This window comes from Ammospiza caudacuta, chromosome Z (genome assembly GCF_027887145.1).
Source record: "Ammospiza caudacuta isolate bAmmCau1 chromosome Z, bAmmCau1.pri, whole genome shotgun sequence".
NCBI classification, from domain to species: Eukaryota; Metazoa; Chordata; class Aves; order Passeriformes; family Passerellidae; genus Ammospiza; species Ammospiza caudacuta.
Genome location: NC_080632.1, coordinates 44874036 through 44889685, shown reverse-complemented (window position 1 = coordinate 44889685; position 15650 = coordinate 44874036). Strand labels below are relative to the sequence as shown.

At 42.0% G+C, this 15650-nt stretch overlaps 1 protein-coding gene across 1 annotated transcript; it reads right to left on the bottom strand.

Annotated features, from left to right (window-relative positions):
* Positions 1-1027: 1027 nt before the first annotated feature.
* On the bottom strand, positions 1028-15404 carry S100Z (S100 calcium binding protein Z). Its single transcript, XM_058824401.1, has 4 exons — positions 15201-15404; positions 3292-3394; positions 2337-2494; positions 1028-1186 (listed from the first exon to the last, which is right to left on the bottom strand). The coding sequence occupies exons 1-4, from the start codon at positions 15402-15404 to the stop codon at positions 1028-1030; spliced, it is 624 nt and encodes a 207-aa protein (XP_058680384.1).
* Between the last annotated feature and the right edge of the window lie 246 nt (positions 15405-15650).

Below are 15650 nucleotides of genomic sequence, written 5' to 3'. Positions count from 1 at the left end.
TTCAAACAGGAGTGTGTAAATACTCTTAACTCAACCCAAGAGCAAGCTAACACTGGAAGGGGTTTGCCTACTCTCTTTGCCTGGCCGTGGGGCTCAGGGAACTCCTACTTCCATACAGGGTGGGGATCAGTGTAAGATGAAATAATAATTTTTCCATAAGATGACTCACATTACAAAGCTGTACCCTGGAATTTCATCATTAAATCTTCCACAAGTGGTCCTAAAAGGCATCCTTTTAACTATGCCAAAGTAGTCAAAGCAGAAGGCATTTACACATCTCCCCCAAAGACCCAGTCCTTCCATCAGCCCTCCAAGCAATTTGGTGACTAAATCTTCTATGTACTTGAATAATTTATGATATGAATAAATTCATTTATGCCAAGTGAAGAGGTTGACTACTGGGATGAAGCAATGCCAACAGAACAAAATTGAAGCTGGAGACAGGAGGAAATGAACCCATAAAAATGGCAAGCAGTATTGTATGCTCCAGCAGCAAGAGACAGCTGTGACCACATCTGAAATATGAGTGTGGGGAGCAGCAGCTAACAAAGGTTTTAGAATAAGCAGAACTGAGCTAAAAAGAATCTGCTGGTTTTGAGCTGCAAAATAAGATTATTATAATATGACTGAAAACTAAATTGCAGGTGTTGTGTCTCATTCCAAAATTTTTCCATGCAAAAAGTACATAAGTAACATTCCCATGCCTTTTACTTTCCACTGACATTGAAGAAATGGAAGTCTCAACTCGTGCCAAAATGATCTGTCACCCCAAGCCCTTGACCTGGCCAACTGATAAAGGCATGTTACAGATGCATGGAGTGCAAAGACTGGAAATACTGCACATCTCAAGTAGTGTAAGCTGGCTGTGGTCCAGCTTACACCAGCTGCTGATTAACTCCATAAATGTCTTAGAGCAGTAACAGTTGGAGGAATTATGGTTTGCATTTACTAAACACCAATGAGGGTTACCTAACTAGGCGTGCTTTGCTTGCATTTACAGACAGGAAATTGATTACATTGAGGATTTTTAAAATTCCTCTTTCTTTAGCTGTTCTTCAAAGAAATCATTACATGCCACTGTCAAAGCAGCAACCAGAATGACAAATTCATTAAAATCCACTTCATTGTCCTTATTGGAGTCCAGGTCATTCATAATTTTATCGACCAGGAGGGGGTCCTTTTGGCCCTAGAGAGAAAGAAAAGTGACTTAGCTGTGCAGGTCTTGAAAGCGCAATTCTGACACGCCTGGCACCACTGCTATGTTACAAGGCTAGTGTTATTAAATAAAAGGCTGCATTAAATATGCACCTGAACAGTAATACATCTCTAGTCACTGCAACATCAGAAACTAAAGAGAGTGCAGCCCTTAAAAAGGTATACAGGTTCTTAATAAGGACTGAAATGAGTCAAACAGATTTTAGGAGATACTAAACATGGATCTCTTTTGCCAAGGTGGATCTGTAAAGTGCATTTCTTTGTATCATCCCTTGACAAACAGTACTTAGATTTCCAACAGAATACTCATAAATTGTCAGGTTATATATCCATTCACTAAATTCAGAAGAACTCTGGTCAGCAAAAAACCATCCTATTCAGTGGGAGCAAGAACATTGAATCTCATAATAATAAATCAATAGCCAAGATTAAAAGAAAATCCAATTCAAGGAAATGAATGCAATGTAAAGAAACTCCTTCTGGGATAAGGTTCACAATAATTTTTATAATTAAGGGGACACATAAAACCATTATTTTTAAAGCTTTGATTCCATAAAAGCATCTATGCTGTGTAATGTAGAACACAACAAACATGCAAAGAGATATTCTTATCAGCAGCTTATCATTGAAAGGATTTCCTTAGCACCTCTCTGCAGGACACACAAGATCAGTACTGTGTGGCCAGTGTGCACAAGCTACTTTCCTGTCTCATGACAACTGGTTGCTGCATTTATGTCTTCAATGGATTTATTTATGCCTTATTATTAAAAACAAACAAACAAACAAACAAACAAACAAATTGACCATTATTTAGCATTGATCTTGCTACTGCTCCTAGGCAGGCCTAGCCCTCCCACTCAAAAGCACTGTGGAGTTTGCAGAGCACCAGTACCCTTCTCTGCTGCCAGTGGTACATGGAGGATACTGACCACCCTCTGAAAACGTATTTCTCAAATGGGACATTTGACATCATATTCTTCTGTACAGCTCCACAAAGAACTGTTATCTGAGAGACTGTGACAGGATGGGCCTTGCACAAGGAGGTGCTATCCCTATCCAAGCACTTGGATAGCTGCTTAACCCACTCATGACACCCAGGAGGTTCAAAAGCTGCATCTTACTGAAAGGAAGTCAGTGAGCTCACTGGTGAGGAGCTCCTTGAGTTCTCCTTTACTGAGCTTGTTCCTGTCTCCTTCTTTGCCCGAGTAGTGATGGAAAATCCTGATCAAGGTGTCCATTGCATCTTCCAGTGGAGTGGTCATAGCAGCGAGCAGGAGAGCTGTGGGGCAAAGATATGGTCACTGACATTGCCCAGGAGTCAAACCAAAGGCCAGTCTCTGGGAAGGGAAGGAGGGCCAGATGAAGACAGAGATTGTTAGGCTAAGAGTCAGGCTTTCAGCTGATCTATCCTGTTGGCTGTGTGTGAGCAAGGATGGACTGCAATAAAAAAACCCCCATGGTCCTGAACTCATAAGCAATTGATTCAAAAAGGTAAATGGAAAGAAAGGATTTTTATTTAAGAAAACAAGCTACTGTGTATCCATTTTATAAAGCTGCTGTAAAAGGAAAACTTTTGCGCCTATGCCTGAAAATACAGGAAAAATGAAGGCATACTTTCTTTCCTGATAATTTAAAAATTTTCTCAAGAAAATGTCTTCAAAAAGTTCCATCTGGGAAAGTAAAAGTGCATTTACGCAGAAAGCTCCACACCAGTTTAAAGGTGGTCAGAGGAAGATCACTTGTAATAAGTACCATCTGTCAATTTATTCAGTCATATTTGCTTGGGCTGAGCCTTTTTCCTATAAATTGCCTGCAGTAAACAGATGTGAGCTGATCATCCCCAAGGTTTGCTTCATTGAGCATGCAGTAAGAAGATACACAGGGAAGCAACATAAAAAAACCAGATGGAAATGCAATTACTTGCAAAGTAGTGGATTCCAAAAGTAACTGAAAGTAGAAATCAAGAATAAGTGAAACATGTTGAATGAGCCCCAGAGAAAGATTAAAAAGCCAGAATGCACTTCAGAGTAGGACTGGAGTCCTAAACAATACCATAATGCAGAGGTTAAGACTTACCTGCTTTACAGGCTAGCGGAGGTGTACGCAAGAAAATACCCAGATCACAGAAGGTGATGGTCACCTTCCTTTCAAAACCCATGCACAGGCTCTTGTTATCAGGCTGAGAGGGTGGATTACACAAATAGAGACAGACGTATAATTGTCACAGGGATGACAGGTCTTCTGTTTCCCTCTGCATTTGCCTACTCTGTTCAATAAAACCCTCTTGCTCTAACTAGGTCACTAAAATATTCACCAGGCAGAGTAAAGGCTGCATTTGGAACACATGGGATACTTTTTATCATTGACCTTTTACAAATATGCCCATTCAGGGCCGTGAAGGTCAAAATTACAAAATGTTAACAATCACCAAGTTGATATAAAACAACTTTCCACCATTTTAAAAAGAACATTTTCTAATCTCTCTCTCAGCATTTCTACAGTAGAACTGCCTCAGCTGGCAGCCAGAGTGCAAAGGTGCCTGGGTACCTGGAGGTAGTTGTGCCTGTGAGATTGCCACATATCCCTTGAGATATCTGCTTTAATTGTCAGATATCTCCGTACATCTAAAATATTATCTCTTGATGAATGAAATTCTTGCTGTAGTCCCCAGGAGGAAATCAGGGAACCAGTATCAGTGGAAAGTGTGCCTGGAATTGCAGTGTACATTGAACAACAGTCTGGCTTCATTTTTACAGTCCTGCACAAAAACTGCAGCCTAGTATTCTTTCTCTGAATAAATGACCTGGCCGCAGAAGGGCAATAAGTGTCTTCTGCCCAAACTTCAGGAACTTGTGGATGGCTGAGGGATACAGGAAACAGCTTCACCATGGTAGGGTGCACCACCCCAAATAACAAATGACCAGGGTTTTTATAACAGACACACGAAACAGAAAACTGCTTGTGAGTTTGCTTGAGGGTTTAGTTTCCCTTAATAGAGCCTTGTACCAGCTGCACACACTTGTCCAGCAAGCACAACTGTGCAGACAAACAGTGGAGCTACAGCTCCTTCTTTTTTTCATTCCAGCCAGAGGGAAAGAGAATTAGGTGGGCATTGTTTTTAGCTCTGAAATCCTCCAAGCACTCCTAATTTTGACTACTACTATATATCTCAGCCCACACCCCTGCCTGCCTCCTGTGCCTTCAGACGTGTTTCTTCTGCCTGTGCTGTTGTGACAAGACTCCACAACCTGGGGGTCTTGTGTGGGCCTCTGGGGGAAAAGGGAGGGAAGAAGAGGGGGTGGAACACATAGAAATACTGGATCCCAGTGATAAGGGAAGTGACCATGTGTGAAGTTTCATTTCCAAAATACACAGGCCCCTCTGGCTAGGGGCTCCTGTGTGCAGGGCATACACCTGCAACTGCCATCCCTGTGGCCAGGAGTACTCACTGGGGAAGGGCAAGCCAGCACACAGGGAAATGTTATAAAAGGTTAAGGTAGAAACCAGAGGAACAAGAGGAACATATCTCTCCTGCAGTCAGAGGAAAGTGAAGGAGGACAGCTGCTCTCCGTACCTCTTCTGTATTTGGGGAAAGCTCATGGGTGCGATTTTGTGCAGGAGTTGTCCTTGTGCTTCTGTCCTCCTATAAACACTGCAATCTAGCTGGATCATATAGAGCATATGAGAGAAGAAGATGAGTGATATCAGGCACAGCATATCTCTCCCACTCAGTTCTGGGAATCCTCTGTGTCTGCAGATGAGAAGAAAAAGCACGGAGCTCCTAATGTAGCTACAGCCACATGGTTCTCTCTTGCCTGTGATTCACTAATGATTATAACTATTGCTCAGAAATATTATACAGATAAACATCAAAATACTTGGTTGTTTTTTGTTGTTGGGTTTATGTGGGTTTTTGCCATTTATTCAACAGCAACTTCACCCACGCCCAGAAGAAAAACCACAGCTGACTCAATATATAAGCATGAAATCCCTCTGTTTGTCTATACATTATTACACTGATCCTCTGGCTAATGAATATTGCAAATTAATTATCTAAGCAGAGCCTACAGGAGGTACAACTTCCAGGAAGCAGGTGTAAACTTTCAGAGTTGCCATCCTTAGGACAGAAGAAAGAAAGGGTTTCCTTTATTATCTCCAGAACATCAGCTCAATAATTTATACAGTGATATAATATGCGCAGATTCTTTCTACAGGTACTTTCACTCCAGCTAATTGTGCAAGGAACCTTCTTTTCCACCCATTAGTGGGTGACATACACAGGGAGCAGCCGCAGTGAGCTTGCTTTTCAAGGAGTCCACACAGTTTGCTGTGACCAAGTCCTTTCCTCCCTGGCTAGCAAAATCCTGCCAGTGGCTCCAGTGACAGCAGATGTCTCACAACTTCGGTGAAGGCAAATCCCAGCACTGTATACTCAAAATTCATTATAATCAATCAATCAATCAATCAATCAATCAATCAAAACTGTTTCATACTCCTCATCCAACATCCCAGAACAATCTGGTTTAGTATGATAACCAGTTGGCACTGAAGATAACTAAATTCAGCACAGCCTGTAAAGCAATTCAGCATCAGGCCAAGACCTGACTGTGTCAGCAAACACCACTCTCCCATCAGTTCTCACCCTGAACTCTGGTTTCCAGCAGGTTAAGCACAGGAGCAGCATCAGATGTGGCTGACAGAGAACGTAGGACTGCCTGTAGACATGGTGAAGGATGGTGTCTTCCTCATTCATGCCTTAACTTTGTCCATCAGAGCCTGCCAAATGTGTTGGTGGGAAAGAACCACTGGAGATGCTTAGTTCCACCGCCTGCTCAAAGCTGGATAATCTTCAGCATTAGACTAGACAGACACAGTTTTGTTAGGTAAATATTAAAAACCTCCAAGGATGAGGATTTCACAAGTTCTTGGGTAACCTGCTTAGGTGTTGCACTATCTCCCTGTGAAAGATGACTGCCCTAACATCCAGTCTGAGCATCCCAAAGTACAGTGGTGAACACTGGCCCTTTTTGCACCTACCTACCACTACCACAAATACTTTGACCTTATAAATGACCTTCAAATAGTCTTGACTCTTCACTTAAACTCAAAAATAAATTTGGAAGCAGTCTATCTATCTAGCAGTCTACCCTGACTCACCCAATCTATTTCCATATTTCACTGTCCCTTTCAGGTTACGTCCTTGACCCTTACCTACTCTCCCAATGAGTGTTTCAACATTAAAGAGCGCCCTGTGGAAGTGCTTGTGAGTGTCAGAAGGCAAAGAGGCAGAGTCTCCACCTGGCCTAGCACAAGTAGTCTACAAGGCTGAATTGTGTATGCCATGTTTTCTCAAGCAAGTGATAGACCTAGGCTTATTCAATGAGTCAGTCACTGTGACTTCCAGAAGATCATCAGAGGGATGGGGTACCTGTCATGTGAGGACAAGCTCAGTGACCTGAGGTTATTCAGCCTGGAGAAGAGAAAGCACTGGGGTGATCTAATTGTGGCCTTCCAGTAGCCAAAGGGAGCTGATAAGAAGGCTGGAGAAGGGCTTGTAAAAGAGCATGTAGTGACAGGACAAGAGGTAATGGCAGCAAATGGACAGAGAGTTGGTTTACATTTGATAAAAGGAGCACATTCTTTTCTGAGAGGGTGGTGAGGCACTGGCACAGGTTGCCCAAGGAAGTTGTGGATGCCCCATGCCGGGGAGTCTTCAAGGCCAGGCTGGATGGAGCTCTGGGAAACCTGGTCTAGTGGAAGGTGCCCCTGGACACTGCAGATTAGCTGGAACCAGGTGATCCTTAAGGTGATCCTTCCAAACCAAAGTTTTCTGTGATTTTATGATTTCACTGGAGGCTGTTGAGAGAAAGGAAGGTTGTTCCTTGCCCTGTAAATCTGAAAAAGGACCCAACATGCAGGACTGATTCCCCTTATTTTAGTTAGGGTAATATAAACACGCACCCAGCTAGGAGGGTCTATGGTACTGTTCCTCCTCTCCCACTTGGAGATGGGACAGTCAGATCACAGGCAGAAAATCTTATTACTCTTTTTGAGGTCTCTGCTCCTCAAAAAATGAGCAGAGCTCTGACTTGTTTGAAAATAGTCAGTCTTTGACATAGGTCAGCAGTCTTCTTCCTCCACAACTGGGAACGAGCTTTGGCTTATTCACCAGGATTTCTCCTTGATCTTTAGACAACATGACACAAGCTGCCTTTAAGCCAGAGCAGTTGATAAAGTGCCACTCTAAGCCATAGTAAAATACTACTCAGCTTAAGAGTGAGAATCTTGTGCTTAGGGCATTTGGCTTTCAACATTTGCCAGAATGTGTGTGGGGAACATTTTCTCAAAAGTAATTATTGCACTGGGAAAGGCAAGTCAGCCTCCCACCCATATACTGTCATTATTTATTTTTCTCAAACTCACACAGCTCTTGGTATGCACATATTTTGAATCAGTGTTGTAGTCCCAAAGTGGGAAAAGGGTGAAATGGGAGGCAAAACTGCAAGGTTCATAAGGACATTTATACTACACAACAAAAATCCTATATTGGATTAGAGCCTAGATTAGACTAGAGTGTATTAAATAGATTAAGGAGTTTATGAGACTTACATTTGAGTCAGAAGTTCTTGTTAAATTATAACGAGCATTTTTGCATTTTAGGAGGGTTAGCATCTTCATTGGTGGTTTGTTGCCATATCTGGGTGGCTTATTGATCTATTAATTTACATAAGAAATGTCTCCCTCCCCTGTAGGTTCCAGCTGACCTCTTCAAAGTTGTTTAAACTGCTGTGATCCCATAGGCAACAGAACAGCAAACAACAGTTAAATGTCTTGCTAGTAGCTTTTACCACCTAGATTTGGTGATTTACTCTAGGTATCTTTTTTAATGGGTTACACTTCAAGGGCTGCCTAACTGAAGTGTGTCCGTATATTCTCGGTTGAATCCTGTTTTGAACAAGTTACACACCTCTTTTCCAAATACATAAGTGACTTTTTCACTGAACTGTCAAGATCATTGAATCCTGCTTGTTCCCATAGTTGTCATTCCTCTTGTGATATCCACTTAGCACAGAAATTGTGGTATTGTCAGTATTTGAGGTACTGACTTCAGTTACCACATACTGCATTCTTCTCCTCCTCATAGAAAATTGTTCACCATTTCCTACCCCTGTGAGCAACCATCCATTATTAGCCTGTGAAGGCAACATCTACTGTATATGAATGCACTGTGCTGTATATGAATATGTAAAATATGTAGAAAACTTTCATTAACCCTAAATTGGAGTTTAGAAGTATTTCTGGCTACAATTCTTTCTCTTATGCCTCTGAAGTAGAGAGATCTGTCCAGCTGTGTATCAGCCAAGAAATTTATGAATTTAACGTCTATCTACGCCCAGGAAGGATGCCAAAATAGTGTAAAATATCTTGGTGTAGATGGAGAATCTGAGCCAGTTGTGCCCAGGTAGTGGCAAAGGGTCCTGTTACAGAGCAGCCTGGTAATCAGAGACCACACACCCAGTGCCAGCTGGCTGTTGCAGCTCACATTACAGCTTGGCAATACATCACCATCTGAACAAAGCCAGGATACTCTTTCTCCTCGCATTAGATCTGCTGATCAGTAGGGCAAACCCATCCCTTGGAGATATGGTGGCTCTGACTGGCTCATGTTTTTTCTAATCCATACCAACATGCAGCAGTCTTCAGTCTGATTCACTCCAATGTCTGGTTCCTTCCGCAACGGTTTTGCAGCTAGGTCCAGGTTATGTTTCATAATTATTGGGATCTCTCCTTGCAGGCAGTGGTCCTGTGTCCCAGGATGGTGAGCAAGGCACCTAGTAAGTTGTAGTGGTAACAAAATCTTACACAGATTTTCTATAGTCTTAGGTGGGTTGTTGAATCGTTCCTGTCTCAGTTCCTCCTTCCTGGTTTCCAAGAATTCATACAGCAGCTGCTGCTTTGGGAATGGGACTCCAGGGTCTTGTGTGAGCACCTTTCTGTTGCCAAGGAGCATCTCTGAGCAGTGAGGGCTCCTGCCCCATGTAATCATGCAATGCTACACGTGCTTGACCATGCCATAGTGTGTGGGCTGGCCATCATAACTCCAGATGCAGAGATCACTGCATTTTTCCATCTTCTCTACCCACCCTGTGAGCTCAAGTGGGCCCATTTACAGATGACTGGCAAATAAATTCACACCTTCTTCATCACCAGTGCCAAACTAAGTAGTAAAAATGCAACAGGAGAAAAAGCATTCCAGATCAACATCATTCAGTTTTTCTGGGCACTACTAATGTTAAATCAATATAGAAAAATGAGGAAAATATAGTGTTCTCTTAATTTGTGTGTATATAAAAAGTAGGAATATTCCTTTGGTCTGGAGCTGCCCCTTAGTGTCCTGCTGAAGAACTGCTTCTTCCAGATCTCAAGCTAGCAACAAATGCCAAAGCTGTGGCAACCAAGGAAGAGGAATCCCCTCCTGTCTGCTCCAAGGTACACACAGATGTTTCACTACTGCTTTAAGCCCAGTACAGGGGTCAGCATTGTCAACAGCACACCAGTCAAGAAGCAATATCATTAAAAATTATGGAGGAAAGAAATAACCATTGCTCACAGCCCTGTTAGTAAAGCTATAAACTCTGCAGAGAATTTAAGTACTTAATACAGGTCAGTGTTTAAATAATGGAATTTAAGCTCATGCTTTGCTGAAGTCAGGCTTTGTACTCCACTATTGGCCCTTAACAACTCATCCCAAATTTATCAGCTGCAGAGGGAAAAAGAAAGTTCAGAAGCACTTAAGGTTAATGCTCCTCTTTGAAGAGTAAATGCAGGAAAAGTCTAGAGTAGTGTAATGTTGACCAGAAACTTTACCGGAGCATTCTGCAAACAGCCACAGACTCTTGTCCAAGTGCAATGGGATCAAGAAACCTCAAGAGGGCATCGAGAATCAGTAGATGGTGAGGATATTAAAAAAAAAAAGGCTTTAAAAAAAGGTAAGGACCTGGCTGAAAGTCTAAATATTTTGCACGTGTTTTCACTGTGGTGGAGCTTGAAGAGGTTCCCAGAGGATAGAGAAAGAGATATGTTGAAGCATCTGTCCCAGTTGAAGTGAAGGTAGAAGATGTGATAGGACAGATCCTCAACAAGACAGGTAACAAGCCAGGACAGGATGGAATCCAGCCTAGACTTCTAGAACTTGAGGCAGATGAACAATGGGAGCCTCTGGCTCAGGAACACAGCAAGGAAAACTGACTGGTGCTATGCCAAGTGCTACCCAGAGAGCCAGTGAACATCAGGTCTGCTGTCATGTTGAACAAAGAGGTAGAGACCCACCTGAAAACCAGAAGGGTGGGAACACGACTAAACACAGTACACCAGGGAAAAGTAAAGAACAGTCACAATGCAAATCTGCTGGCACTCCCTGAAGGAGTTTGTGATGACTGACCTCCCTGATTACTGCCCACATTTTTCCCAGAAAGCATTTCTCACTCTTAAGGCTGCCATGGGATACAATGAAAAGAATCACACAGGAGATGTCTAACTGGAAGATAGGTAATAATAAATTATTGGGAGCAGAACAAGCAATGGGGTCTCACAGGCACATGTTCTGGCGGCAGTGCTAATCAATATGGTCATTGATCATTTCAGAAGGGGAAGGAGAATGAATGGATACTTTTTTTGTTGATACAAGCTAAAGTTCTGCTGTGAAGGATGCAAGAGAACCTCATGAAATGAAGCGTTATAATGTCAGATAAATTCAACACATATTAAACACAAAGTGTCATGGGTACCTTTTAAGCTCTTATTTGGCTATAAGAATTAATGAGAGAGATCTTGAGGTTACTGCAAGTGAACTTGTTGGTTCAGTAAGAACCTGAAAACAAACAGGGCTAGGAAAGAAATGCAACACAAAATCACAGAAGTGTTTTTATGCCACTGAGCTCAAGGGAAGGCCATTTATTCAACATCATGGCAGTCTTCCCATCTTCATCTTCCTCACAGTACAGCAGAATTATAAGAACAGCAAAGAAACAGCTTCTATGTTAGAAAGAGCTAAATATGCAAGACATCTCAGCCTGCAGAAGTATGTAACTGGGAATGTCCAAGAATTATGTGTATTGAACAGCGGCACAGAGAAGGTAAGAAGTAATTATTCATTGTGCTTACAGTACTCCCTGGATGTTATTACAGCTATTAGAGCTGCAGTTGCTCTGAGGGATCTACTCCAGAAAAGTGAATTTCTGATAGTACTAGGAAAGAAGCTGGACCAACCCTACAGGTGCAATGCGTGTATCAGCAGAAGCCAGCTTGAGCATTAGAGGCTGATGTAAATTTGGAGGCAGAGGTAGTTAATGTACAATTGATTTAATTGTCTTTAAAAGACAAGGAAATTAGTTGGTTGTTCCTGGTTTAATGAGCACCATAAATATTGATATTTTGCATGCGTGTGAAAATCAAGAACAGCTGAGATGGTGGAAGTAACGGAGAAAGTCAACAGGCATAATTTCCTCGTCACACCTTTGAATGTGGGGCTGCATGTTTTCTCTCCATTTGGAGGAGAAATTGATAATACACTACAGTGTGTAGATACTCTCCAATGTACCAGCAAGATGCACCACCCCTTCTGTTGTGCCTCCATCCCTCCCTTTGCAGGACAGTAGCAGGAGCTCCTGGCTCCCAAAGCCTGGGAGGTACCACATGCTAGCCATACCTCATGCAAGCTGTACCTGGCCAGTCAGGGAACTCCTTCATGCCAAACAATGTGATGGTCCCGGGGCTTCCTGTTGGTCTCCTGGCTCACACCCTGGCCACACACTGCCAATCTCATACCACAGCCCTGTGCCACCTGGCATGTCTGGTGCCAAGAGGCTATGTATAAGCCCAGCATGGTGACACAGAATGCACTTGCACTTGTGTGTCTCTGGAAACCACACAAACATATTCTCAAGCCTTGCCAGCACTTGCTGGGTACTGTTGTTCTGATTCCTCTGTCACTTCTCTTTGCTGTTTTTATCCTTGCTTCTGCACCTCCCATGAATAATACTTGAAGCATTTCAGCCCCTGCATTTGCAAAGGGCTCCCCTGGCTCTAGTGGCCTTCATCGCATCTCAGTCTGCAGCATGAGTTTCTTACAAGGTTGTGCATCATTTCCCATCATCCTGCTACAGGAAGCCTCTTTTCTGTAGGTGATCAGTTAGCTCACATTCAAGTCTGCTACATTAGATGCAGAAAATTAGCATGAATGGAAAAAAAAATTAATGGTTCAGCAAACACCTTCAGTGCATAAAACCAAAGACACAGATGTTGGAAGCGACAAAGCAAACACAGGTGATTGCGGAACTATTACGCAATCAATACACATCATGGTTGAAATATATAATCAAAATTTGGAAAAAGAGGGAAATAAAATCACCAAAGTGAGTTAAAATGGGTGAGTAAGAGTTTTGAAGGATGAATGCCTACAAAGCAATTACACTGAAATGTGCATTGCCTGTGTCCCATTAAAATAAGACATCATGTCTGCTGTAGGAAACAGAGCAGTCATCCACAAATCCTTTGCTCTATTGCCTTCTAAAAGGATGTTATGTTTTATTGCTCTTGTTCTATTTCCCAAGTACTTCTATAACAAAGCCTTAAAAAAGCTTAAGTTACATTCACAGCCTCCTCCTCATCTCCTCCCTGCCATGCTGAACAGTATTACACCTTTTATCAAAATGTCTTCTCTTTACTTCAAAGAGTGACATAACACTGTTTAAACTCTTTCGGAATCACAGGACATTGTACAGGTTGCATTCAAACTCTGTGATTGCAGTAAGTTTTCTATATCTGTTATACCTGAGAGTTTAATAATATTAATATTGTACCTTCTAAGAAGCATATATCACTCTGAACAGAAATTCCTTCATAATCAGATTCATATGAATTTCTGTTATTTGCTTTTCAGACATTTGAAAATATAAGAGTCCCTGAGCTATGAAAAGGAGAATGTCAGTGACTAATATGATGCGCAACATTTTAAAGTTTTTACTTTTACTTTCCCTGCAAGTATTTTTTTGCCTTTTTTTTTTTTTTTTTTTTTTTTTTTTTTGCAGTGATTTTAGTGTGACATTAGATTTTACCTGTATGGAAAATCTTTTCTAAACTAACTCTTTTGCCTTCATTTAAAGGTTTTTTTAAAGTTCATTGTCACTCTGTTATTTCCAGTGAAAGCAGGACAATACACTGACACATATGCAGCGACTGTTGTTAAATGAGGTTTTAGGTGTACTTTTGATGACACAAAGCACCACCATTAGTGAATTAAAAAGCTTGATGATATCACCATCCCTACTGGTTCTCTTGTTCTAGAATATTCTGGTTTCTTCTGGTAATTGGCAAATATAAGAGGCTGGTGGGTTTGCAGGAGCAAGTTTATGCTACTGTCCTCTTTCTATTGTGTTGAGTTGGATATTTAAATATCTTCCTTTTGGTACAAAAGTGAAAGTATCCTTATTTTCAGATAAAAAGAAGCAATATCAAATAATGGAGGCTGTTAAGACTCCTTCCTTGGAGGCATACTCTGACAGAAGTATGTCAGAAACTAGTATTATATCATTAGTGACTGCTGCCTTAATTGTACAGCCCTCTAATTATGGTACCTTCATTAATTGCACATGCTGTAACTTCCAGTAGTCATTGAAAAATAAGAGGCACTGATGTCTTTTATTGTAGGGATTATCCATGCAAAATTATGCCACTCATGGAACTTTCAAACAAATGACAGATGTTGCTGATCTGTGGAAAGTTCCTAAATGATATAACAAATTATGTTTTTCGTCAGGCAACTGAGCCCAGGCATTCCCCATTTTTCATGCTACTGTCAAGAAAAGTCTGCAGTAAAATGAAAGGCAGATGCTCTGATTTCCTCTAATGATGCAATCCCACTAGTGGGACAGGTCCAGCACTCTCAGTTGTACCTGACTCACCTGGCACAATATGCTGCAGCTCAAGAAATGCATTCCAGCCCACTTTCTGCCTGTGATATCAAACAGACAAGGACTTGCAGCATCTTGCAAGAGTACTACAATTCCTCAGTGAGGAATCACAGAATCACTAGGTTGGAACAGTCTCTTAAGATCATTGAGTACAACCCATGCCCTAACACCTCAACTAAACCATGGCAGCAAGTGCCACATCTTTTTTTAAACAAATCCAGGGACGGTGACTCCACCACCATTCCAGTACTTTATCACCCTTTCCATAAAAACCTTTTTCCTAATATCCAACCTATATTGGATAGATGGCAAAAATTAGGTGCATATCAAGCTCTGCTTTTGCTCAAAGATTGATTTCTTACTTTAGAAGTACATTTTTTTCTTGAGTCCACTCTTGTGAAGCAGCCTCAGCCACCACTCTCAGCAACACGAAGTTATTTGTAACTACAATGGCCATAGTAAATATGCATTAAGTCAAAAGCAGAAGTTGCAGGTGAAGCAACATTTCCTCAATGGAAAGCTTCACATGGGCTCAGATGATCTGGAAATAAAGACAGAAATCAACTATCACTGACAATAAACTTTGGCTTGTCATACTATTCCAGAAATCTGGAGATTAAAAGACTTAGACAGGAACACCTCTTCTTGCTCAGATAAGCTTATGCTTTGAAGATTTGGTTTTAGCAGTGTTTCAAATCAAAGAAAAAACAAAGGAGATTGAAAGATATTGTGAGAATATTCTGCTTTGAAAGTTACACTCCAGGAGCCCTATATCTCCCCAGCAATCTGCTTCCCTGATCCCAAACCTAGCAGGGATATTTAATATCACTTGTTAAGGCCTTCTTCTTCTCTTACATCAGAAATGTATGTGTATTTTGAAATGCGGAATTACAAAATAAAGCACAGCACACGGAAACCGGATTCTTTCATGCTGGTTTGTTAAAGAGTGTGCAATAACAGTTGGAAACAGAAGAGGGAGCAGTTAATCACAGTATCAGCTCTGTTTGCCGATACTCGGAAAGTTAAAGCATGATCCCGTATGTAACATTCTTTCCCCCGATGATCGACGGAGTCGTCAGCTAGTTCCTGAACATCACCGACCTCCTTGGGCTTGGACTGACAGCTTGGCTGGCGTGTGACACGTAGCTCTCCACCTTCGCTGAGAAGCTGTGGTCCTGCACCTTGCCCTGTCCCTTTTGTCTGCCCAGACGGCGCCATTTCCCAGCACTGTGAGCCTCCTGAAGCTAGGAGGCTGCTATGCAACAGTGTGGGTGTGATCTCAGTGGAGGGCTGTCTACTCCACGGAAACACCAAGAGCCGAAGACCTTGCATCTCTGACTTTAGTGCAATGGCTTCGGCTCCTCATGGGGACGGTGGGTGCTCTGGGAGGGAGGAAAGCGGCTGCCAGGCAAGATGAACCACCTTCTGCAGGTGTCTGCCTACTCATTTAGGATACTTGGATAC